We start from the raw sequence: 26,405 nt of genomic DNA on the forward strand, positions 1-26,405 counted from the left end.
ACCAGAGGCAGTTTTAGTTTGTGGCGGTGGTCGGAAAAGAATTTCCTAATATCCATTGGTATCAGTTTTTAATTAGCCTACACGTTTCCTCTCGCTCCGAGACGGCAGTGTGAATGTAAACAAACTTCCGCGCGTCACTTGCAGCAGCACGTACGCGTCACGTGACACAAGCCGAGACGTATCTCCATAATGAATTAAATCATAATGAAATATTTGTTTGTATTTTAAATTTTACTGATTTCAGTTAACTGAATATGAATGAATACAATGTGACACACAAAACAAATTATGACTGCTCCCCAAAAAAAATTCAGCAGGAAAAAAAACTCATTGCTCCTCTGACAGCCAATGGGGGGGCAAGGAGGCACGGGCGGGGGGGCACTGCCCCCCTAATTGACCCCCTGACGCCGGGGCTGCCCCATCCTCACTGTAAATGACTCCTATAGGTCAAAGCTACGTTGTGTACGTAGTGTGAGTAAAGTAGCTTGGTCACTGCAGACAGCTCTGAACTTGTTACCAAGGCAACAAGATTTAAGGTTAAACTCAGCTGTTGGGAGGGGCATCACCTGACAGACTGAGCCCCTCCCTCTTGTGTTGAGGAGAGAGGAATGGTCAGATTGAACTCTGCCTATAACAGAGGTGTTTAGGTTGTTGCTTTTACAAAGGTCATGAATGTTATTGTAGCTCCGGACTGACATCTGTGGGCGGCAGTGGCTCAGGTGGTAGAGCGGGTCGTCCAATGATCAGAGGGTTGGCGGTTCGAATCCCGCTCTGTCCCGTAGTGGGCAAGACACCTTACCCACCTTGCTCCTGATGGATCGTGGTTCGCGCCTTGCATGGCAGCTTCTGCCATCAGTGTGTGAATGTGTGTGTGTGTGTGAATGCGATGTACTGTAAAGCGCTTTGGGTATCGTTCAGGTATAGTAAAGCGCTATATAAATACAGACCATTTACCATCTAGTGATATCATTGGATGTTGTTGTTGAATAGAATTAAAGAAGAGGAAGCATCAGAGCTGCTTCAGGAGGAAATAGACTCTATTTAAAAAGGGCCCAGCCAATCAGATGCAGGACCGAGCCATGAGGATCATCCCAGTGAGAGAAGATGAGCTGAACCATCCCATCATCATGTCCCACCATCACATGCACCAACTGTCTTTTCACTATTTACATCAGAGTTTTATTTGAACAGATTTGATGTTTTCTCTAATCACAGACTACGTCACTGTGGACTCTCAGAGACTCACTGTGAAGTCGTGGCCTCAGCTCTGAAGTCCAACCCCTCCCACCTGAGAGAACTGGACCTGAGCTTCAACAACAACCTGCAGGATTCAGGACTGAAGGATCTCTGTGCTGGACTGGAGAGTCCAAACTGTAGACTGGAGACTCTGAGGTCAGTTTGTCTGTTGTAGTTTTTTGTCTGTATTCAGGTCAAATGTTTGAAGTGTCACTTGTTCATTGGTTGAGGATTTCAACAAAGAGCTGGAGAAGAGAAAGGACTCAGTGTTTATTACTACAAGTAGAAGGTGAGACCAGTGAGTGTTTGTGATGGAGACAAGTTCTCTGGTTTTTATCATCTAGATTTTGATCTTCAAATCAGAAACTTGATGAGGATCAAACTCACAGATGTTCTGCTGCTGATTTTAACATGACAGAAGCTTCAACAAATATTTCATCAAGCTGAAGTCACATCAGTGATGATGATGATGAATGGCAGCAGTTTGGAGATTTCTGGAAACATCAAAGGTTTCTAAGGTTCCAGTGGATTTCCAGCTGGTTCTTGAAAACAGAATCTATTGTGTCCATTTTCACTGTTGATCATTTTATTCTTGGTGTCTGTTCAAACAGATTTACAGGCTGCAATGTTCCACAAAGAGCTGATTTTCCTTCCACTGTAGATGTGACGTGTCTGAAAGGCTCTGATAGGGCTCAGGCTCTTTGAGGCCCAATAACAGAAGAACACAAGAACAGAAGGACACAGTCCCTCTACTCATTTAGACGCTGATCATTGATCAGGACACATCTGATCCATTATCACTGATTTGATCTACATCTGTTTTTCTTTATTCAGATTGTGGAGCTGCAGTTTGTCAGAGATCAGCTGTTCTTCTCTGGTCTCAGCTCTGAAGTCCAACCCCTCCCACCTGAGAAAACTGGACCTGAGTGGAAACAAGCTGCAGGATTCAGGAGTGAAGGTTCTGAGTGGTTTTCTGGAGAGTCCAGACTGTAGACTGGAGACTCTGGGGTCAGTTCACTGACTGTTACTGTTGTAGATCTTAGATCTTTGATCCACAACTGAACCTGATTGATCTTCACTCAGAACTTGAATCATTGACTTTGATGTGATGAATGAAGGACGTTTGAAATAGTTGTCTCATGTTTCCAGTTGTTCTTCTCTCACACTGACAATGACTCTTCACTTTCAGATCAGTTCACTCAGTCTGATCAATAATGTCTGTTCACTTGACTTCATTTTGTTCACAGAGATGATTTGAATCTGATCTTAAAGTCAGAGCATTTGACTGAATAAAGACTGACTGGTCTGAAGCCATCACATAAGATGTGGGTGGGTGTGTGTGTGTGTGTGGGGGGGGGGGGTTGTCAACAGGTGTGTGTTCAGTTGAATGTGTGTAGTTTTAGTTTCCTGAGACCAGGACCAAGAAAGACCTTAGTCTTGAATCAGGACTGCACCTTTAGACTTTGGTCCAGTTCAGTCCTGAATCAAAGTCTTAGAGTCAGTGTTTAGTCAGTGATCAGTCTGATCAGATATTGATTCTATATTGACAGACTGTCCTGAGGTCAGCAGCAATGATCAATCAGTTTTGACATGAAGAGGTGTATGAATGTTGTTCTTCTTTTATTCTTTATTCAGGTTGGAGTTCTGCAGTTTGTCAGAGATCAGCTGTTCTTCTCTGGGCTCAGCTCTGAAGTCCAACCCCTCCCACCTGAGAGAACTGGACCTGAGGTTCAACAACCTGCAGGATTCAGACGTGAAAGTTCTGCGTGATCTCCAGAAGAGTCCAGACTGTAGACTGGAGACTCTGAGGTCAGTCAAGTCTGTAGCTGTTTCCCTCCAGATCAATCAACTCATGAAGGAAAAGGGTTTCTGGGCAGTTTAACTGGTTTCTGGAGGTTGTTTTCATCATGTAACTTAGATCCACAACAAGATATTTAGACATAGACATCTAGACAGGATGCCATAGCTGAAGGTCTAAATATTCCAGCATCAGGTAAAGGTGTTAGGATCAAACCTGGAAGTAGGACCCTTACGTCCTGTTGCATATCACTCCTATCAGATTGACTAAATCCATGTTGTTGATGAAGACACAGCAATACAGTGTGAAAAGGTGTGAAGGTGGTTCCACCCCCCCTCTCTACACAATGTTACAGGAAACGGCTTCACTCTCACTACAGGCCAATGTTCACTCACTCAACTACTGACTAACAACAACTGACACATCTGGTCTGAACAGGACTGGACAGGACTTTAAATTTCCCCTTGGGGATTAAATAAAGTATTTCTAAGTGGCTGCTGCATCACTGACTCCACAGTCTGTCATTCATCACCTCTCTTCTGTGTCTGTAGGTGGGGTTACTAGCATTAAGACCACAGCTTCTTCACCAGTTCCTGCCAGAGGAAGTGGAGGAGACTCCAGCGCTGCAGTCTGAACTGATCTGAGAACAGCTCCACTGTCACACACAGACTCCAGTCCACCATCGTCCCTGTGTGTCCTCTGGACCTGACAGAGCAGCATCAGTGTCTCTGGACATTCATAAACAATCCACCTGGCGCTCGTTTAAATGTTTATAAACAGAGACACAGCTACATCAGACTGACACAGGATGCAGCTACTAACTAAAGGCGGGTTTACACTGTACGATTTTGCCACGATTTTCTCGTCCCAGACGAGTCGCAGCCTAATTTGCATAATCTTAGAGGGATCGCGGGGTCGTGAGCATAATCGGGACGTATGGTTAGTGAGGCTCTGCGTGAACCTGAGTGTGATGCTGAACCTCGTCAGATGGAGTTAGAACGGGCAGACAGAGAGAGGAGGGACAGGGGAGTGACCAGCTGAAGTTAGACCACAGCTGTGACAGACAGGGTGACCGGGTGATGATCAGTAATGCAGCGCAGTCCGTGATGGAAGATCAGCCCGACAAATACACACACTATCAATCAGCAATTGAGGACGATTATTTTTTCTTGCCGTTACAGTATAAAATAGCGAGCCTACACCAGCCACGTCCACTGTGCTCTGGCTCCTGATCAGCTGAATTTTTAAACAAAGTGCAGGCCAGAGAGAGAACTAGCGAGGCTCCTCTGACAGCTGCAGGTGAGCTGCAGGTGAACTACACGTCAGCTGGCTGGAGAGCGCCGCTCTCTCTCTCTCTCTCTCTCTCTCTCTCTCTCTCTCTCTCTCTCTGCAACACCGGCCTTGGAGGTGATGCGCGCTTTCTGTGTGTGTGTTTGTCGGTCTGATCTTCCACATGGACTCTGCTATATAGGAACCAATATCAGGAACCAATGTCAATTTGAGGTTTACAATCGAGCAATTATAGAGCAGCACAAATCTCAGCGGCATCGCAGGGTAATCGTGGTGGAGCGCAATCGTAGAACGACGTGCAATTAGTGGGGGTCTGAGACTGATCTGAGACGTAGGACTGAAGAGGGACGCTCGTGCAGTTTGAGATGTGAACAGACGAATAGTCGTGCAGTGTAAACCCGCCTTAACTATGTGTCAAGTCAGTCACACACACACACAGACTCTAGAGCCAGCTTCATGTGATTACAGTCACACACACACACACACACACACACACACACACACACACACACACACACACACACACACACACACACACACACACACACACACACACACACAAACACACACACACCTTCATGTGATTAAAACACAGTTAACGTGCAACAGAATTTAAACTTAAACCATGATTTAATCTGGTTTTAAAGTTAAACCTTGTTGGTGTCAAATGCGTCAAATGCCTCTCGTGGGAGCAGCTGATAGAGTCCCCCCCAGCTGAAAGCAGCCCACCCCACCAGCCAGAGGGTCCAGGACCATAGGGACTGCAGTGGAGGAAGGCTGCCTTAACACCCTGCACAATGGCACCCAGTACACAGAAGTTAGACAGGACCAGTCAGCCCATCACCTGGTCCGTTCAACAAATCAGTTTATGCTACTGTGATTTATGTAGCCTAGTTAAATACTACAGTAATCATCATAGTGTATTGGCAGGAAAGACCATTTAAATCTGTATCAAATATCGATTAATGAATTAATCGATAATTTGCATGTTGGTCTTGGTTAAGTACCACCTTGAAAAAAAAAACAATGTTTTGTTGCTTAAAGGATCCATCACCTGGTGTTTATATTGGTTTTAGGTGTTGAAAGGGTCTTAAATGCACATTTTTGAGAAATAATATGCAACATTCACCTTTATTTATCCCTATTTGTGGACCCAATTTTGCTCTCGCGAGAAAAACACGCGATCTTGTTCTACAGATTGTCATTGAAAAAAAAAAAATTCCATGCATTTACCGCGACTACTGAAACCATGGAAACGTAAATATAAAATTCCACCGGAAGAGCAAAACCGGCTTACGTTTTTGACGTTCAGAAAAAGGTGGATATATAAATAAATAAAATGTAATGCAGGCTGATCGGTTCATTGTAAAACATGTATTTATTGACGTTAATGTGGTGATTTCTCCTACATACAGAGCCCCCAGGCAGCGCCACTCCTCTGTCCAGTAGGCTACACACAGGAAGCTTCACTTTTCATTCAAACAAACTGCCACAATTGTTAGATTTCATCAATGAGACTAGCATTTATATCATACAAAGAAGTTAACCAGCCGATGGTAAACCTCTAAAAGCCTGCGGGTAAGTTAATTAACGAACGTGTTGTCCGCCGCGGTGTCGATGTAGTTGTGGCTGGCCGAGCACGTCAGCAGACCGGCTGCTGCCTCTGTGATGTCGCGGTCGTTGCTCCACAGGTGGAGCTTCACTCTCTCCGAAAAACATCAGAGCGAACTTCTAAACAGCCGTTATTTGGATCTAAACGATTACTTTCTCGCATCAAAAAATATTAAAACTTAATAAAGTGACGTAATAACAGCGCTACAGCAGGAAATAAAACAGCTTTTTGCCTGTTTCACAGCTACCACTACCGCTGCCGGCTGCTGCGTACAGCGTGCGGGGGGATAGTCCCCCCTCCCTCTCCTGATCCTCGGCTTCTCGGTGACGTCAACGAGAAGACCAATCAGAAGTCGCGTTTTTTTCCTCTCCTGGTGAATTCAAGGGGGAGGAGGCGAGAGTGAAGTTTTTTGCCCGGAAAACATGTCAGCTATGGTCACAGAGAAGTGACAGAGAAGATCGAGTTATACATGCAATAACCTGAAAAAAAGTGATTTTCAGGTGATGGATCCTTTAAGCTATTCAGTCATTCAATGGTATACTAAAATCCATGTGAAAAAAATGCTTCTCACTGTTCTCAGGTCAAATATTTATATGCGATTAAAATGCAATTAATTGCGATTAATTAATTACAAAGCCTCTAATTAATTAGATTAATTGTTTTAATTGAGTCCTGGCCCTATTACACAAGATAAACACACACACACACACACACACACACACACACACACACACACACACACACACACACACACACACACACACACACACACACACACACACACACACACACACACACACACACAGGTAACCTAATGTGGTTACAGCTCCTCCATATCAGTGCTTATAGAAAGATGATCATGTGTCTGTCTGATCAGCTCTGTCTTGACCTTAAGATCGTGGGTTTGATTCCCATGTTGACAGAGATGGCACAACCGGCAGTAGCCGTGGCCCATTCAAAATTTCCCGAGAGGAAATTTTCTAGTTTGTGTTATTGTATTAAATCAGATAATCTCACGATAGATTCAAATTGGAGAGCAAATCACTGTAATTTGTATTTATTTATTTTTAACCTTCCTATCTTCATCTGCAGAGGTAAGCTGTTGTTGTTGTTGTTGTTGTTGTTGTTGTTGTTGTTTTGGTCCAAAAAAATTCAACAAAGCACCTAGAGGAAAAAAAACCATGGAAGGAGCACAATGTATTTGGTCAGCTTGCTTTATGTTCATGCAAGAATTGTGCATGCTACACTCTCAACATTAAGATCTGTATGGAATAATTCATGAACAGCCATTTGCAATAACAACTTCAGTGTTCCGTGTTAATATTGTTGTTTAATGTAACATTTAGGCCAAACCAGAAAATTCAAGGAGATATATAATATCTTCCTCTTCCAAATACAAATTAGTGACTTAGTTAGCCTACTGTTAATTACTGTTTAAATAAGCTGTTAATGTGCAGTAAACTTGTGCTTGGTGAGACTGGGACAAAGTGGCATCACAACTTTTTTTTAAAATTATGTCAGATGATACACGTTTGAATTTACCATTTTTATTTTTTATTCATCTTCTTCTTTTTTTTCTTCTTTTGCATGCCCTGAAGGATCTGTTCGCTTCATTTTTGCTTTCTGTTTGTTCAGAACCTAAAGTATGGCAGAAAGCCGGCAAGTCGGGGCCCCATAAGGGGGATTCCAAATGTGTCGCTACAGTCTCTATGGGGGTTTCAGGTTGTGTCGTTGATATGGATCAATATCGGCCGTGTCTCGTGGGGTCCCTTAACAGCCACTAACCAGTAACAGCTAGAAGGGGCCCTATGCGGGGGGTTCCCGATGCATCGACGTTGCAGTGTCTAAAGCAGTTCAGTCATCTTGTTATTGATAAGGACCATTGACCAATGTCAGCCGTGTCTTGGGGCCCCTTCCAGCCTGGGTTACCTGCCCCGTTGTGGCGTCTCTGTTTGTCAGAGAGATGTGTGGTGTGAAAGCATTCACACTAACGAGTTGTACCTGTTGAACAACATTTCCTTTCCTTTGGAAGAGGGAGGAGCCACAGGTACTGACACCATTTTAGACTGGAGAGAGCAGGAGAGACTGAAGGTGAGTGTTCTTCTCATTATTTGTATTAATCTTAGTATCATGATTATTATTAGTGTATTATTAGAGTGTGTGGATCAGTTTGTCCATGTGGAGTCATACATCGTCTGTCTGTCTCAGTCTCGTCAGCACATTGTCTCAGTATCACCTCGACGCAACTTCTTCAACTTTGGCACAAACATCGACTTTAACTCAAGGATGAACTGATAAGACTTTAGTGGTCAAAGGTCACAGTGTGTGTGTGTTAATCAGTCAGTGTTAGGGATGGGTACCGAAATTCGGTACTTTTTTGGTACCGACCGAATTCCCACCAAAGTACCGAGTATCGATTCACATAAAGTCAATTGGTACCACATTTCGGTACCTGAACACACCTTCGTCGTGCGTCAGCGAGAGTGCAGTCTGCATGAGCCCCGCACACTCGCACCGCCCCTCCCCTCTCTCTCTCTCTCTCTGAAATGAGACGTGGAGAAGCGGTAGCGCCAGCCCGTCGTTTTAAATCACTATCTGAAAAACAGCCGTCCGTCATTTAACGTGAAGAACGGACTGTTGACAATCCGTACCAAAGCGGTCCGGTCCCGACTCCCGACTCCCGCTTCTCATCACGGAGTCATTCCTATGTTCCCACATCCCTATGTTCCCACAGCCCTATGTTCCCACATTTCTAACATTTTTTTTGTTAATTGACCGACATCCCACCAGTCCGATATAGGCCTCTAATTGTCTAAATGGCAACACTTCATTTTCTATCAAACGTCCCATTATTCCGACAATTCCTGCGTCCTATGGTCGGAATGATAGTATTTTTGTTCTTTAAAAAAAAAATATCCTGCCTTTCCGACAATTCCTTTAATAGCGTATTTTTCCCCCAAAAGATTTTGCACTGGTTGGGCTTAGGCAACGAAGAAAGGAGTTGGTTAAGTTTAGTAAAAAGACCAGGTAGAGGCTAGACAGGCCACATAGATCGAGAGAGTCCAGAGAAGTAGGAGCGAGTCACCTGAGTAACGCACATTTCCTTATATAAAGCCTTGTCGGAATGGTGGGATGTCTAAATGGTGGGATGTCGGAATGACGGGATGTCAGAATGACAGCATGTATCCGTTCCCACAGCCCTATGTTCGCACATTTCTAACTTTTTTCCCACTGAAAATTAGGCCCTATGTTCCCATAACATCACACCCATAGACATCTTTCCACATGTAGCAGAGCATTCGCCATGTGATAAATCTCAAATGTGGGAACATAGGGCTCTAACATAAGGCTGTGGGAACATAGGGCTGAGGGAACATGAGGCTGTGGGAACATAAGGCTGTGGGAACATAGGGCTGTGGGAACATAGGGTTGTGGGAACATAAGGCTGTGGGAACATAGGGCTGTGGGAACATAGGGCTGACGGAAAATAAGGCTGTGGGAACATAGGGCTGTGGGAACATAGGCATGGACCCATCATCACAGCGGCGCCATTCAAGTCCTCGTCATGTAATGAGAGCACATCTAAACGAGGATGAAGTCTCCCACTCCCCTCTCGTCAAAACGTGAAGTCCACATGTTGCAGAGTTTGCGCTGCAGTTTCAGTTGTTGTTTTTATTTGACAAAGTTTCACACAGAGCTTTCTGATGGCTGTAGGAGTCTTTCCATGTTTCTCCTTTTCCCACAGTAAAAACTGACATTTTTTCAGACAAGACGACAGTGTTACTGGTTTCCCTCTCAGACTAACTGACGAGCAGTCCAGTGTTAATATGGAGGAAGAGAGGAACGAAGCAGCGTCTCCAGGATCCATCTGTCCCCCTGTGAAGGGTGACCGGTCCAAAGATCGTCCTCCAGTCTTCAGTCACGGACCTGGACCCTCAGAGTCACAGTAAGAGACCTGCTACAAACGTGTGAACCTCCAAACTGTCTCTGCATCAGAGTTCAGTTTAGTTTGTTGAGCTGCTGCCGTCAAAGGAGCAATATGCAAGAATGTCGCCAAAATTGTTACTGCAATCTAATTCAAAACACAGCAGCGCGTTGTTGTCCCCCCCACCCCCGTGTGCAGCTGACACACACACATGCCCCCTGCATATTTTTGTTCGACCCCCCACCTTGGCAAACCTTGACATATCATCATTTACATAATGCTGGAGGTTTACACTGCTGACTTGTTTCCTGAGACATGCCCTGTGATTTTCAGTTAAAATATGGAGGAAGGACCAAGGACCATCAGGTCTGTTCTGATCTGGTACTGACATGTGTTTGTCTTCTATAACACACATTCTACATCTCGGAGGCGACGTCTTTCTTTTTTTTCAACTTTATTGAAAGTTGTAACAACAACAAACAATTCAATCATTCCAGCTCACGTTTCCGTACAATAGTAACAGACGATGTCTTTCCACACATGGGGTTCCTTCGCCTTTCAAACGAGGCAGGGCTCAGTGGGAAACAGTAAGAGACACAGGCCGAAGGCAGCGGGACACAACATCGGGGGAGAAGCAGGTCCGTGCAGCTGTGTGCCGCGGAGTCGCGGACGTGCTTTTGAGTTGGGAGCACGCGTAAAAGACGCTTCATCTCAACGGGCCCCCATGCATGGTGCACACACAGTTGAACCAAGGCGGCGGCCAAAATCACCCACGGCCTTTGCAGACAGGGAAAACCCTGTAGTCCAGCCAGAGCCAGCGGATCCCCAAACATTCGCACATGGATGGTGATTTGGGTACCTGGGCGTTTCCTTATCCCAGTGCAGTGGCTCACAGGCACACACAAACACTTTGAGCGTGTTCCCATGTCCCAGCGCATTGACTTACAGGTGCACACAGAATTGGAGAAATACCTTAGCTACGTAAACTATTAGAACTTGCAGGCCGGGTTGGAATGTTCGGCAAATATTTTCACGGACCCCTTGCAATTATACCACGGACCACTAGGGGTCCACGGACCCCTGGTTGAGAACCACTGCCGTAGATGAGCCAACAAGACGTCTTAACACAGAAAAAACAACATGAGCCGCTCCATTTCTCCTTCACTTTCTGACGTTGGATCATAAAACATGACGACCGGAGACAGGCGACCTGACTGGGCCGGACTCATCTCATGAATCGCTCCACACGTTCACCATCACTTAATTTACCTTCGGCTCCATTTCGCCACATTTCCTCCCTCTTTTCTAACTTTCAATTTGTAATTCTTCCCCTTAGCTTTAGCTGCAGCTCAAACTAACTGGGCTACAACAGCGAGCTGTGTATGAAACGGCAGAGCAACAAGCCGCTTATTTCTACTGTGTGATATCAAGGAAATATGACCATAATAACCAAAATTAGAAAATGATCTCTCTTTTTTTTCATGATCTCGTTTTATCTCCCAGCCTTAGTGGCAGCTCAGTGGAAGCTTGACTGGCAGACCGGAGGCTGAAATGCCACTGACGCTGTGACTGGGAGAAAGTGCTGGGTCGCGCAACATGCCAACACATAAATTCAAAACATAAACATGATTTGCGGTCTGCAAAAATTTTTTTATGAATGCGAATATTCTGGCTGTAGCTACTATTGTTGTTGGTGAGTTCAGTATGTTATATGAACATTATTCCTGAGTCTCCGTGACATATTAGGAGGAAGTGGCTCACAAAGTGCTTCATAGTAAAATCCAAAAGAGCAAAATACATAGGATAAAACAAAGACACATTAAAAACAAGTAGCTACATAACATAAAACCGGTTGCTCCTCCTTCTGTGGCCGATACACAGAAGGAGGAGCAACCGATAGTTAACAGGATCATTTTACACCCCGACCGTTGAACTTCAGTGTGTAGCTACAGTCAGTGACAATCAGTCCTTCACTACACGGTGTGGTGCTGGACGCTGATGTCACTGTAGACTTCCCACAATGCGTCTGTCATCAGAGAACTGATAGGTGCTTGATGTGATATGAATGAACACATGTTTGTGTTTGCAGAGGTCAGAAACACAGACTGAGAGCAGAGTCTCCAGGATCCATCTGTCTGTCTATGCAGAGTACCCGGTCCAAGGGAGAGATGCCAGTCTTCAGTCCTGAACCTGGACCCTCAGAGTCTACAGGATCCATCTGTCCGTCTATGAAGAGTGACCGGTCCAAAGGAGAGATGCCAACCTTCAGTTCTGAACCTGGACCCTCAGATTCACAGTAAGAGACGGTTTCTACTGTAAACTGAGCTGAAGATGATTCAGTCATTAGACTCATGTGAAGGAAACAGAGAGAAACCAGGAACCAGATCCATCAGACTCTGTGTACGATCCCCACGTCTGAGCCTTTAAACTGAAGTCACAGTAGACATTAAAGCAGCTGATGCAGAGAGACTTTTATTTTGAAAAACCAGAAAAACCGAACAGCTGAAAGAGCAGAATGATGAATTTAAAGAGAGGAGTAATCAGCGTTTCCTGTCTGTGACTGTCTGAGCTTCTCCACAACATGTAGTGAAGCTCAGGTGGAGCTGCTGAAGCTTCTGTTGTCAGCTTCAGTCTCCTCACACTGGACCAGAGCTCCAACACAGGTTCATTAGAGCCACAGCAGCATCTGGATGAAGAGCTCATTAGGACTCTCTCTCTCTTCTTTCCCTCTGCTATAAAACTGTTTTCTTGTCTGTAACAACATCTACTGCACGTCTGACCGTCCTGGGTGAGGGATCCCTCCTCTGTTGCTCAACCTGACGTTTCTCCAATTTTTCCCTGTTAAAAGGATCTTCTTGGGAGTTTTTCCTCAGTCGATGTGAGGGTCCAAGGCAGTGGTTCAAATTGACACAAATTAGGCTACGGACCCCTATTGGACAAAATTTTGAAGCAAACACCAGAAATACACAAATATTTGTTCTAAGACTGAAGAACGTTACTTTTTTAGTCAACGTACGTTCAAATTAGGGCCAATGACATGAATTTTTGGAAATATTGTAGATAAATTTCTGGAAAAAAGTGGAACAATTTCTCCCAAAAATATTTAAAAATTTCTAGAAAAAAAGTGGAAAGATTAAAAAAAAAGAAAATTAAGTTAAAAATTCTAGAAAAAATGCTAAAATTTCTCAAAAAAGTTTGAAATTCTAGAAAAAATGGTAAAATTTTGCAATTTTTTTTTTTTTAATTTTTAAATTCTAGATAAAAATGAAATTCAAGAAAAGTACAATTTCAAGAAAAAGTTGGGGACCCTGTTGAACCCTCTCAAGGACCCTGGGGCCCCACTTTGAGAACCACTGGTCTAAGGGCAGAGGATGTTGTTTGAAGACGTTTGAGACAAACTGTAAAAATGGGCTTTACAAATAAAACTGCCTTGCCTTGCTCCTCTGGTTACTGAAGCCCCGCCCCTTGAGGTGGTTAACCAGTTAGAGCCGAGATGTTGACCTGTGACTGTGACATGTTGGTGATACAGAAATGTCTTGACAGAGAGAAGAGGAGCGGTGTCTCTGTGGACATGCAGCTGTCCTGCAGTGGACAAAGACCCAGAACCAGAGGTGAGCTGCAGACAGCCAATCAGAGCAGCTGTGGACAAAGTGAGACTGAACATCTGTCTGCTGATGTGGTCATTTGTTGTTTTCTCCAGAGTCATTGTTCCATCACACAGCACTGACATTTAAGATAAGGATTCAAACCTTCTCTTTGTTGTCTGTAGTTTTTCTGTAGCTGATGAAAATAATCTGATCAGATTGTCAGACTCTCTGTCTTCAGTCTGACTCTGTCTCTTGTCTCTCAGCAGATGGTGGTCTGCAGGAGGTTTTAGATCAACATAAGATCAGTCTGAGGAGCAGATGTCAACGAGTGACTGAAGGAACTGAGGGAACAGGAAGTGGAACAGGAAGTGGAACCCTCCTCAACAGGATCTACACTGAGCTCTACATCACAGAGGGACAGAGTGAAGAGGTTAATACCCAACATGAGGTGAGACAGCTGGAGACAACGTCCAAGAAGAAGAAGACCCTCCATGACACTCCAATCAAGTGCAACGACATCTTTAAAGACTTACCTGTCCAACAGAGAGAGGACGTCTCTACGGTTTCACCTGTCCAACAGAGAGAGGACGTCTCTACAGTCTCACCTGTCCAACAGAGAGAGGACGTCTCTACGGTCTCACCTGTCCAACAGAGAGAGGACGTCTCTACGGTCTCACCTGTCCAACAGAGAGACAAAGTCTCTACAGTCTCACCTGTCCAACAGAGAGACAAAGTCTCTACGGTCTCACCTGTCCAACAGAGAGAGGACGTCTCTACGGTCTCACCCGTCCAACAGAGAGACAAAGTCTCTACGGTCTCACCTGTCCAACAGAGAGACAAAGTCTCTACGGTCTCACCTGTCCAACAGAGAGACAAAGTCTCTACGGTCTCACCCGTCCAACAGAGAGACAAAGTCTCTACGGTCTCACCTGTCCAACAGAGAGAAGACATCTCTACGGTCTCACCTGTCCAACAGAGAGAAGACATCTCTACGGTCTCACCTGTCCAACGGGGAGAGGACGTCTCTACGGTCTCACCTGTCCAACAGAGAGACAAAGTCTCTACAGTCTCACCTGCCCAACAGAGAGACAAAGTCTCTACGGTCTCACCTGTCCAACAGAGAGAGGACGTCTCTACGGTCTCACCCGTCCAACAGAGAGACAAAGTCTCTACGGTCTCACCTGTCCAACAGAGAGACAAAGTCTCTACGGTCTCACCTGTCCAACAGAGAGACAAAGTCTCTACGGTCTCACCCGTCCAACAGAGAGACAAAGTCTCTACGGTCTCACCCGTCCAACAGAGAGACAAAGTCTCTACGGTCTCACCTGTCCAACAGAGAGAGGACGTCTCTACGGTCTCACCTGTCCAACAGAGACCCATCAGAGTGGTTCTGACCAACGGCGTCGCTGGCGTTGGAAAAACCTTCTCCGTGCAGAAGTTCACTCTGGACTGGGCCGAGGGCTTGGAGAACCAAGATGTCAGTCTGCTGGTTCTGCTTTCGTTCAGGGAGCTGAACCTGATCAGAGATCAGCAGTTGAGTCTTCTCGGGCTGCTCCATGTTTTCCATCCAACATTACAGAAGGTCACAGCAGAGCAGCTGGCTGTCTGTAAACTTCTCTTCATCTTTGACGGCCTGGATGAAAGCCGACTGTCACTGGACTTCAACAACAGGGAGGTTGTGTCTGATGTCACACAGACGTCATCAGTCAACGTGCTGCTGACAAACCTCATCCAGGGGAATCTGCTTCCCTCGGTTCTGGTCTGGATCACCTCCAGACCTGCAGCAGCCAATCAGATCCCTCCTACATGTGTCGACAGGGTAACAGAGGTCCGAGGCTTCACTGACGCCCAGATGGAGAAGTACTTCAGGAGGAGGTCCAGTGATGAAGATCTGTCCAGAAGAATCATCTCACACATCAAGACGTCCAGGACCCTCCACATCATGTGTCAAGTCCCAGTCTTCTGCTGGATCAGTGCTACAGTTCTGGAGCACATGTTGACCACAGACCAGAGAGGAGAGCTGCCCAAGACCACGACGGACCTGTTCTCACACTTCCTGCTGGTCCAGACAAAGAGGAAGAAGAACAAGTACGGTGAGTGATGGAGGTGGAGAGGAGATTTCATAAACTGTTGTTATTGCTCCAGTTCAGCTCTGATAGTGGCCGATGGCTGTGCAGCCTCCAGTCACAGTCAGCTGCATCATGTTACTGCAGCAGATGTGCACAAGCGTCAGGCCAGGGGAACACCTCTGTTACTGAGAACACTTCATTCACTAACTAGGTGTGAATGAAGGAGTTTATTGAGAAGTTTATTGCGGACTTTATTGAGAAACATGTGGAAATGCAGTGAGAATTAACCAGACACTGAGTAGCTAGTCTGTAATTTAGTCTCAAGTGTGGAAACAGAGGTCTGCTGCTTCATCCCTCTCACTGCAGGTATTAACAAATAAATTCTGACACTTCATTCACTAACTAGTAGGGTTGCACATCTCTCTGTGATAAACAATTCGATATGAATCTAGATACACAGATTACGATTCGATTAAAAAACGATATCCTTTTATTACAGACCGATTCGATTCGATTAGTGTAAGAACGATTCGATTCTACGGTTAATATTTGTTGTAGATATTTTATTAAATAAAGAATTCTATGAAAGTGACTATCTTACGGTAGGCTACAGTACAATATTTTCTTTTCAAATATATAAAAGGCCACATATCCCCAAACATTGTTGCTTTAAAGCACTGGCAAAAAAAAGAACACTAACAACAAAATCACATGTCAATGTATTTATTTTTTGACATGGACCAATTTCTGTGAGAACGTTTTTGTAATTGGCCCTTTTCCACCAAGCTGGTTCCGGGGCTGGTTCGGAGCCAGTGCCTGCTTAGCACCAGTTCTTGGTTCAGCACCAGGGCCGTCGTATAGGGGGGAATGGTGATGACAATTCTAAGGGCCCACAGCCCACTTAGGGCCCACACACAGCCCCCAGCATCCTCTATGACAAAATTATTATGCATAAACTTAACTAATATATATTCATACTAATGAATCCGAACTAAAACAAAGCCACAAAGTGACAATATTTTAATTTTAATATTTTCAATAACCCCCTTGGCCCCTTCTTTAAAAAATGGTTTCGTTCTTCCTCATGGGAGTGCGCTCACTTAATACTCCAGCAAGCAGGGAGGCTAGATGATGCCCCCCCCCAGAAAAGACTTGAGAAGGAGTAGGAGCAGCAGAGCAGGGGCCCAGGAAATCAAACATTTTTTCTCTAAGAATGGTGAGAGTAAAACTACTGCCATTACCGATGGTGACGAGTCGGCGTACAGGAAGGAGGTGGAGCAGTTGGTAGCCTGGTGCTCGGAACACAACCTTGCCCTAAATGTCGCCAAAACAAAGGAGATGGTGATAGATTTCAGGAGGGCTGGGCACCAGCACCATCTCCCTCTGAACAACAACTCTGAGGTGGAGAGGGTGCACGACACCAAGTTCCTGGGGGTCCTTCTGACTGACGAGCTAACCTCTAGAGTCAACACCACAGCTGTCATTAAGAAGGCCCAACAACGACTTCACTCTCCGATGACTGAAAAAGGTCGACCTTCCTGTACCTGCCCTGACCATGTTTTACAGAGGCACCATCGAGACTGTTCTCACATACTGCATCACATCCTGGTTTGGCAGTAGCACAGCAGAAGAGAGGCACAACCTAAATAGGGTAGTGAGAACAGCAGAGAAAATCATTGGTGTGCCACTGCCACATCTGCCGGACATCCACAGAGTCCGTTGTGTGCGCAGAGCAGAGGACATCTTAAAGGACCCCACACATCCCTCTCACAGCATGTTCACAATCTTGCAGTCAGGAAGAAGGTACAGAAGCATCAAAGCAAGAACCACTCGCCTGTTGAACAGCTTCTTCCCAGCTTCTTCCCCACAGTGATCAGACTCCTTAACAAAAGAATGTGAATTAACTGATTTTTTAGAGTGTTTATCTAATGATAACTTTTATTCTCTTTTATTTATGATCATTCATTTTATATGTTGTTTTTAATTATACATGTTTTACTTATTTATTGTTGAAAGTAATGCACTGATCTTGATTTCGAACGATGGATGTGTGAAACATAATTTCGTTTTTATGTGACGCATAAGAATGACAAATAAAACCTATCTATCTATCTATCTATCTATCTATCTATCTATCTATCTATCTATCTATCTATCTATCTATCTATCTATCTATCTATCTATCTATCTATCTATCTATCTATCTATCTATCTATCTATCTATCTATCTATCTATCTATCTATCTATGCTGCTGATAGACTAGATAAATGGTCTCTTTAGAAATATCCCCTGGAAAAGCAAAATGTAGAGTTTGTGATAAAGTTTGTGATGATCAGCTGCCAAAACAAAAACTATCTTCAACTTGTTCATTTACAACAATATCATTTTGTTTTCACAGGGGATCAGGTGATTAATCAATCATCAGCTTATTCAGGCTCCAAACTGTTGTCATTCTTTCGATCATTAAAAACCCACCGTCCATTGACCTCTAGTAAAGGGCAGGAGCTGATGAAGGCCAACAGGGAAGTTCTTCTGAAGCTGGGGAGGCTGGCGTTTGAACAGCTGGAAGAAGGAAACATCATGTTCTACCAAGAAGACCTGGAGCAGTGTGGTCTGGATGTCACAGAGGCCTTGGTGAACTCAGGACTCTGTACTGAGATCTTCAAAAGAGAGAGTGTGATCTTCCAGAAAACAGTCTACTGCTTTGTTCATCTGAGTGTTCAGGAGTTTCTGGCTGCAGTCTACATGTTCCACTGTTTCACCAACAGGAACACACAAGTCCTCAAGAACTTCCTGGGAGAACAACGTAAGGCTTCAACCCTGGATGAGTTCCTGCGGAGAGCCATGGAGAAATCCCTCCTTAGTAGAAACGGTCACCTGGACCTGTTTGTTCGCTTCCTTCATGGCCTCTCTCTGGAGTCCAACCAGAGGCTGTTAGGAGGTCTGCTCGGTCAGAGAAAGAACAGACCAGAAACCATCCAGAGAACCATCCACAACCTGAAGGAGATGAACTGTGATAAAATCTCTCCTGACAGAAGCATCAACATCTTCCACTGTCTGACGGAGATGAAGGACCAGTCCGTTCATCAGGAGATCCAACAGTTCCTGAAGTCAAAGAACAGATCAGAGGAGAAACTCTCTGAGATCCAGTGTTCAGCTCTGGCCTACATGCTGCAGATGTCAGAGCAGGTTCTGGACCAGTTGGACCTGAAGAAGTACAAGACATCAGCTCAGGGACGACTGAGACTGATCCCAGCTGTGAGGAACTGCAGGAAGGCTAAGTGAGTCCAGACAGGATCAATATAATTATTGATCAGTGTATCAGATCAGTAATTTAGTCAAGTTCAGATAAACCCAGTTTTCATTGATTCTCATTCTTCTTAGTTTGACAACGACAGGTCAGTTGTGTTTCTTCTGGAGCTGTTGTCAAAGCTGTGAGCTCCAACATGGAGATTCTTCAGTTGGTTGTGTTGTTGCTGCTCAGTGAATAACTGACTTTTTGGTTTGATTCAAACCTGATAAAACAAATGAAAGCAGCTCCACTGATCTTCCACCTCAGTGTTTTCAGCTGTTTCCCTACATTCCCATTTGGGGTTTGCCTGTATAACACACACACACACACACACACACACACACACACACACACACACACACACCTGCTGCTGTGCAGTCTCTCTCTCTTCTCTGCTCTCTGGACTGGGCTGCCTGTCATGGAGCCCTATGGGCTTAGGTTTGAGTTCTCAACAGTCCGGTCCGGTCCGGTCGGGTGAGTTGGGCCACACTGGACGCGTCAGTTTGAGTCGCGGGAATATGTAGGCTATAATGATTCAGGTCGGGCTGTGCCTCAGGCTTCTCCTGACCAGGGACAGACAAAATTGATGATTTTTGTATGATGAAGCAGAGGGAGCTCAGCTCCTGCTGGCTCATCACTGGTTCTGAGTCTCTGTGACTTTCTCCTGACTCAGTAACAGGTGTTTAGGTTGTTGCTTTTACAAATATCATGAATGTTGTTGTAGCTCAGGACTGAAATCTCGTGATATCATTGGATGTTGTTGTTGAATAGAATTAAAGAAGAGGAAGCCTCAGAGCTCCTTCAGGAGGAAATAGACTCTATTTAAAAAGGGCCCAGCCAATCAGGTGCAGGACCGAGCCATGAGGATCATCCCAGTGACAGAAGATGAGCTGAACCATCCCATCATCATGTCCCACCATCACATGCACCAACTGTCTTTTCACTATTTACATCATATTTTGATTTGAACAGATTTGATGTTTTCTCTAATCACAGACTATGGAACTGTGAACTCTCAGAGACTCACTGTGAAGTCGTGGCCTCAGCTCTGAAGTCCAACCCCTCCCACCTGAGAGAACTCGACCTGAGCTCCAACTACCTGCAGGATTCAGGAGTGAAGGATCTCTGTGCTGGACTGGAGAGTCCAAACTGTAGACTGGAGACTCTGAGGTCAGTTTGTCTGTCGTAGTTTTTTGTCTGTATTCAGGTCAAATGTTTGAAGTGTCACTTGTTCATTGGTTGAGGATTTCAACAAAGAGCTGGAGAAGAGAAAGGACTCAGTGTTTATTACTACCAGAAGAAGGTGAGACCAGTCAGTGTTTGTGACGGAGGGAAGTTCTCTGTTTTTTTTGTCAAGATTTTGATCTTCAAATCAACTCAAAAAAACTTGATGAGAATCAAACTCACAGATGTTCTGCTGCTGATTTGAACATGACAGAAGCTTCAACAAATATTTCACCAAGCTGAAGTCACATCAGTGATGATGATGAACGGCAGCAGATTGGAGATTTCAGGAAACATCAAAGGTTTCTAACGTTCCAGTTGATTTCCAGCTGATTCTTGAAAACAGAATCTATTGTGTCCATTTTCACTGTTGGTCATTTTATTCTTGGTGTCTGTTCAAACAGATTTACAGGCTTCAATGTTCCAAAAAGAGCTGATTGCCCTTCCATTGTAGATGTGACATGCGTCTGAAAGGCTCTGATAGGGCTCAGACTCTTTGAGGCCCAATAACAGAAGAACACAAGAACAGAAGGACAAAGTCCCTGTACTCATTTAGACCAGGGGCGGAGTGGGGCACCAAAATCTACCGGGGAAATTCTGACCGCACCAGCCCACCATCAGCCCGAATTTCCTTCAGAAGTTGGCACCAGTTAGATCATGGATTTGTAAAAAAAAAAAAAAAAAAAAAGTAGCCTACAGAAATGTTTACAGAACGGGGTGAAAGAGCTGCAATTAGTGCCTCTCAAGCAGATTTACTTAACACTGCTGACCATAACATTACATCCAGTCACGTTTGCTCCTGTATTTCCCCCTCTCTGCTCTGCAAATGGATTTTACTGACAGCGCGCTGCAAACGCCACGGTTTTCGGGTCTTGTCCTACTCACCAAGATGCTTCGGTGCCCATGGAGAAGACAGAGTAGGCTGCTGCTGTGATGTGAGAGGTTCCGGCTCGTAACGCTACCGCGTACCGACCCACACTGGCCCACTTACAGTAAAGCACGGACTGTGTTGTCTTGTTAAATTAATATAACTTATAAATAATGTGACACACGGGCAGGACTGATAAGGTTTTCTGGTCGGCTTCCGTGAGCTAGTTTAATGATAACTTTCACAGTGATAGGCTAACGCATTTCCCATTTCCCATGAGGCTTTGCACCATTCTATATTAATTTAAGAACAAACAAACAAATTAAATTGCTGGTTATTTTATATTTGTGGTCATGGAAGTTCTGTAACATCTGAACAAAAATAATTAGATAAAGATAGGAGGCTAAACAAAAATCATTCAGTAGCCTGGATTGAGGAGAATCTGATTCACTATCGCAACCATGAGTGAGATGTAGAGAGACACGAAGTGGTAGAAATAATGGTTGGACTTCCTCTTACATGTGCAAGTAGAGTTTGGAGATTTTCATGGGGACATGTACGGTTAGTTAGCTTTAACTCATGAACGCCACATGGCCGCGCAGGGAAGCTTGTGGGCCGGTTCACTTCAGCTTATTGGCCGCCGGCCTACCGGGAAATCTCCCGGTCGTCCCGATGGCCACTCCGCCCCTGATTTAGACACTGGTCATTGATCAGGACACATCTGATCCATTAGCACTGATTTGATTTGACCAGGGCAACAACAAGCTGCAGGATTCAGCAGTGAAGTATCTGAGTGGTTTTCTGAAGAGTCCAGACTGTAGACTGGAGACTCTGAGGTCAGTTCACTGACTGTTATTGTTGTAGATCTTAGATCTTTGGCTGTGTCCGAAATCACCCCCTACTCACTATATAGTGACCACGCCATTTTGTAGTGGTGTCCGAATGTTTAGTGATTATTAATGTTCACTATATAGTGCACTGAATCTATCCCACAATTCACCGCGAAATGTAGTGAACATCCGATGGTCACTAACCGGAGCAAGATATCCCATCATGCATTGCGGTCACGGATCGACGCCGTTAACACACCGGCCCAGAACGACCGGTGTAGCTACCAAATAAATGCAGTAGTGCAGCAGCCTCAATAAATGTGTCCAGGCTGTCAGAGTTGTCCGGTCACGGCTTCCACAGACTCCCACAACAAACGTCGGAGCAAATTTCCTAACAAGTGTTATAAACTGACCACAGACTCTGGATAGCGATGCTAATTTCTGTTAGCCCGTCTATGGTGTTTTACATTAACGTTAGCATTAAGCTAGCGGACGTTATGCTTAGTTGTGACGCGACGTAATACGTCATTAACTGTGCGGCGGAGTAGTGTCCGAAAGTGTTTTTTTATTTGACCAGTGAGTCCACTATATAGTCCACTATATTGAATTCACTATATAGGGAGTAGGGAGGAGGGAATGAGTGAGTGATTTCGGACACAACCTTTGATCCACAACTGAACCTGATTCATCTTCACTCAGAACTTGATTGACTTTGATGTGATGAATGAAGGACGTTTGAAATAGTTGTTGTCTCATGTTTCCACTTGTTCTGCTCTCACACTGACAATGACTCTTCTCTTTCAGATCATTTCACTCAGTCTGATCAATAATGTCTGTTCACTTGACTTCATTTTGTTCACAGAGATGATTTGAATCTGATCTTAAAGTCAGAGCGTTTGATTAAATAAAGACCGACTGGTCTGAAGCCATCACATAAGATGTGGGTGGGTGGGTGGGGTTTGTCAACAGGTGTGTGTTCAGTTGAATGTGTGTAGTTTTAGTTTCCTGAGACCAGGACCAAGAAAGACCTTAGTCCTGGACCAGGACTGGACCTTTAGACTTTGATCCAGTTCAGTCCTGAATCAAAGTCTTGGAGTCAGTGTTTAGTCAGTGATCTGTCTGATCAGATATTGATTCTATATTGACAGACTGTCTTGAGGTCAACAGCAATGATCAATCAGTTTTGACCTGAATAGGTGTATGAATGTTGTTCTTCTTTTATTCTTTATTCAGATTGGACAACTGCGGGTTGTCAAAGATCAGCTGTTCTTCTCTGGTCACAGCTCTGAAGTCCAACCCCTCCCACCTGAGACACCTGGACCTGAGTGGAAACAACCTGCAGGATTCAGTGAAGTATCTGAGTGGTTTTCTGGAGAGTCCAGACTGTAGACTGGAGACTCTGGGGTCAGTTCACTGACTGTTACTGTTGTAGATCTTAGATCTTTGATCCACAACTGAACCTGATTGAGCTTCACTCAGAACTTGAATCATTGACTTTGATGTGATGAATGAAGGATGTTTGAAATAGTTGTTGTCTCATGTTTCCACTTGTTCTTCTCTCACACTGACAATGACTCTTCACTTTCAGATCATTTCACTCAGTCTGATCAATAATGTCTGTTCACTTGACTTCATTTTGTTCACAGAGATGATTTGAATCTGATCTTAAAGTCAGAGCATTTGACTGAATAAAGACCGACTGGTCTGAAGCCATCACATAAGATGTGGGTGGGTGGGTGGGGTTTGTCAACAGGTGTGTGTTCAGTTGAATGTGTGTAGTTTTAGTTTCCTGAGACCAGGACCAAGAAAGACCTTAGTCCTGGACCAGGACTGGACCTTTAGACTTTGATCCAGTTCAGTCCTGAATCAAAGTCTTGGAGTCAGTGTTTAGTCAGTGATCTGTCTGATCAGATATTGATTCTATATTGACAGACTGTCTTGAGGTCAACAGCAATGATCAATCAGTTTTGACCTGAATAGGTGTATGAATGTTGTTCTTCTTTTATTCTTTATTCAGATTGGACAACTGCGGGTTGTCAAAGATCAGCTGTTCTTCTCTGGTCACAGCTCTGAAGTCCAACCCCTCCCACCTGAGACACCTGGACCTGAGTGGAAACAACCTGCAGGATTCAGTGAAGTATCTGAGTGGTTTTCTGGCGAGTCCAGACTGTAGACTGGAGAATCTGGAGTGAGTTCACTGACTGTTACTGTTGTAGATCTTAGATCTTTGATCCACAACTGAACCTGATTGATCTTCACTCAGAACTTGAATCATTGACTTTGATGTGATGAATGAAGGATGTTTGAAATAGTTGTTGTCTCATGTTTCCACTTGTTCTTCTCTCACACTGACAATGACTCTTCACTTTCAGATCATTTCACTCAGTCTGATCAATGATGTCTGTTCACTTGACTTCATTTTGTTCACAGAGATGATTTGAATCTGATCTTAAAGTCAGAGCATTTGACTGAATAAAGACTGATTGGTCTGAAGCCATCACATAAGATGTGTGTGTGTGTGTGTGTGTGTGAGTGTGGGGGGGGGGGGGAGGGGGGGGGTTTCAACAGGTGTGTGTTCAGTTGAATGTGTGTAGTTTTAGTTTCCTGAGACCAGGACCAAGAAAGACCTTAGTCCTGGATCATGACTGGACCTTTAGACTTTGATCCAGTTCAGTCCTGAATAAAATTATTGGAGTCAGTGTTTAGTCAGTGATCAGTCTGATATTGATTCTATATTGACAGACTGTCCTGGGGTCAGCAGCAATGATCAATCAGTTTTGACATGAAGAGGTGAATGAATGTTGTTCTTCTTTTATTCTTTATTCAGATTGAGGAGCTGCAGATTGTCAAAGATCAGCTGTTCTTCTCTGGCCTCAGCTCTGAAGTCCAACCCCTCCCACCTGAAACACCTGGACGTGAGAGACAACGAGCTGCAGTATTCACACCTGGAGGATCTGCGTGATCTCCAGGAGAGTCCAGACTGTAGACTGGAGACTCTGAGGTCAGTCAAGTCTGTAGCTGTTTCCCTCCAGATCAATGAGTAATAGTTACAGTTACTAATTACTTCTCCCAAAAAGTAACTGAGTTAGTAACTCCACTACTTCACTATAATAGTAACTAGTTACCAGGGAAAGTAACTATTGTGTTACTTTTTTTTTTTTAGTTTAAATATGTCAAAGAATTCAGATTTTTTTTCTCTCATTTTTAAATTGTATTTTATTGTTTTCTTATATTTCACTGATCGCAATTATGGAATGCAAGTGTGTGTTTTATTGAAAGCGAGGCTGGTGTGCGTATGAAAATAGGTTACAGGGTTTTTTAAGTGCTGTGGCTATAAGCAAATCTCATATTGTCTCTGTACAAAGACTGTGTGTGAATGTGAAAACAGCGGAGACCTATTCAAGATGTGCGTTTGGGCAACACTGATATAACAGGCGAAACATCGAAATTTATTTATTCATGGCCACATTAAGTGAAATTATTAACTTTACAGATTATCCATCTGATTATCTGACTGCTGCGAGCACACAATTTCTTTCAGTGGTGATAAAAGTGAAATATATAGGCTATAGTCTAATACAGTGGTTCTCAACCAGGGGTCCGCGGACCCCTAGTGGTCCGTGGTGTGATTGCAAGGGGTCCGTGAAAATATCCGCCGGACCTTCCAATCTGGCCCACGAGTTTTAATAGTTTGCGTACTGTATTTCTCCGTCTGTGCCCGCCTGTAAGTCAATGCGCTGGGACACGAAAACACATGCAAAGTGTTGTGTGTGCCTGTGAGCCCCAGCACTGGGATAAGGAAACGCCCAGCTACCGCCGGCTGGACTCGCAGGGTTTTCCCTGTCTGCAAAGGCCGTGGGTGACTTTGGCCGCCGCCTTGGTTCAACTGTGTGTGCACTGTGCATCATGCATGAGGGGCCGTTGAGATGAAGCTTCTTTTGCGCGCGCTCAAACCCAATGTAGACGCGCGTCATGCACGCTCCCAACTCAAAAGCCGTAGCGGTGCGCGGCTGCTTCTCCCCCGGTGTTGTGTCCCGCTGCCTTCGGCCTGTGTCTCTCCTACTGTTTCCCACTGAGCTCTGCCTCGTTTGAAAGGCGAAGGAAGCCCATGTGTGAAAAGTTACTGTTACGTGAGCTGGAATTGCTGAATTGTTTGTTGTTGTTGCAACTTTCAAGTTGAAAAAAAGAGGAGAGACGTCGCCTCCGAGATGTACAATGTGTGTTATAGAAGAGAAACACATGTCAGGACCAATGACTTGTATCATCACAACAGACCTGATTGTCAGCAAAATTATGATGATAAATGATGATAGGCTATGTCAAGATTTTTCATTTTATATCATACAAAACACCAAAGATGTGTATCATTGAAAATTATGTGCACAAAATAAAAATAGAAAATCTAAACAACCAAATTATTAGGGAAAAAGGTTAATTCAGTTTCAATCAGGCCTATTTGAATGTCCCTCAAGGTGTCTGCAGCCACTGCATAAGTATGATGTTTTGTTCTGGAAGTTACAACTGAAAGCTTATATTTGCCTCAACGAGTAAATAAATGCCATAATGCAATTTAAAATGCACTTTTTCCCCCTGTTTCTATCAAATTGCAAATTGGGGCGGGGGGGTCCTCAGGGTCGATCAAAAATATGCAGGGGGTCCCGGACCCCAAAAAG

General features: G+C 44.4%; 4 protein-coding genes across 9 annotated transcripts in view; all 4 read left to right on the forward strand.

The window, feature by feature from the left end:
- LOC146976759 (NACHT, LRR and PYD domains-containing protein 3-like) overlaps positions 1-26,405 on the forward strand; it is a 67,572-nt gene that overhangs the window by 39,585 nt on the left and 1,582 nt on the right. Inside the window, exons 8-9 of the mRNA XM_085792521.1 lie at positions 2,071-2,244; positions 2,872-3,049. Of these exons, the coding sequence (XP_085648647.1) occupies positions 2,071-2,244; positions 2,872-3,049 (352 nt within the window). The remainder of the gene's footprint in view (positions 1-2,070; positions 2,245-2,871; positions 3,050-26,405) is intronic.
- LOC146976760 (protein NLRC3-like) overlaps positions 1-26,405 on the forward strand; it is a 32,956-nt gene that overhangs the window by 4,971 nt on the left and 1,580 nt on the right. The window contains exons 4-6 of one of the 2 annotated variants that reach the window (XM_085792522.1): positions 19,807-19,980; positions 22,966-23,136; positions 24,560-24,742. In XM_085792522.1, the coding sequence (XP_085648648.1) occupies positions 19,807-19,980; positions 22,966-23,136; positions 24,560-24,742 (528 nt within the window). The remainder of the gene's footprint in view (positions 1-19,806; positions 19,981-22,965; positions 23,137-24,559; positions 24,743-26,405) is intronic. The other variant, XM_085792523.1, reaches the window with a different exon arrangement.
- LOC146976761 (protein NLRC3-like) lies at positions 9,744-15,707 on the forward strand. 5 transcript variants are annotated; one of them, XM_085792525.1, is made up of 5 exons: positions 9,744-9,882; positions 11,951-12,157; positions 13,405-13,511; positions 13,712-13,981; positions 14,738-15,707. In XM_085792525.1, the coding sequence occupies exons 1-5, from the start codon at positions 9,764-9,766 to the stop codon at positions 15,547-15,549; spliced, it is 1,515 nt and encodes a 504-aa protein (XP_085648651.1). In that variant the 5' UTR covers positions 9,744-9,763; the 3' UTR covers positions 15,550-15,707. The 5 variants fall into 5 exon arrangements, with proteins under 5 accessions (XP_085648651.1, XP_085648653.1, XP_085648654.1 ...); XM_085792527.1 differs by lacking the exon at positions 11,951-12,157 and having other exon boundaries at positions 13,715-13,981; positions 14,738-15,702; XM_085792528.1 differs by lacking the exon at positions 11,951-12,157 and having other exon boundaries at positions 13,405-13,472; positions 14,738-15,702.
- On the forward strand, positions 18,081-19,778 carry LOC146976762 (NLR family CARD domain-containing protein 3-like). Its single transcript, XM_085792530.1, has 2 exons — positions 18,081-18,799; positions 19,582-19,778. The coding sequence occupies exons 1-2, from the start codon at positions 18,099-18,101 to the stop codon at positions 19,634-19,636; spliced, it is 756 nt and encodes a 251-aa protein (XP_085648656.1). The 5' UTR covers positions 18,081-18,098; the 3' UTR covers positions 19,637-19,778.

This window comes from Trachurus japonicus, chromosome 12, assembly GCF_045865225.1.
Source record: "Trachurus japonicus isolate A0001 chromosome 12, Traja_1.0".
NCBI classification, from domain to species: domain Eukaryota; kingdom Metazoa; phylum Chordata; class Actinopteri; order Carangiformes; family Carangidae; genus Trachurus; species Trachurus japonicus.

Excerpts from the sequence above, each read along its gene's own strand:
- LOC146976762 (XM_085792530.1), top strand. The coding sequence starts at position 18,099 with ATGTTCTACCAAGAAGACCTGGAGCAGTGTGGTCTGGATGTCACAGAG. Across the intron at positions 18,800-19,581 it reads AGGAACTGCAGGAAGGCTAA|AATTAAAGAAGAGGAAGCCT; the intron begins GTGAGTCCAGAC and ends GTTGTTGAATAG.
- LOC146976761 (XM_085792525.1), top strand. The coding sequence starts at position 9,764 with ATGGAGGAAGAGAGGAACGAAGCAGCGTCTCCAGGATCCATCTGTCCC. Across the intron at positions 9,883-11,950 it reads CCTGGACCCTCAGAGTCACA|AGGTCAGAAACACAGACTGA; the intron begins GTAAGAGACCTG and ends TTGTGTTTGCAG. Across the intron at positions 13,982-14,737 it reads CGACATCTTTAAAGACTTAC|CCGTCCAACAGAGAGACAAA; the intron begins CTGTCCAACAGA and ends CTACGGTCTCAC.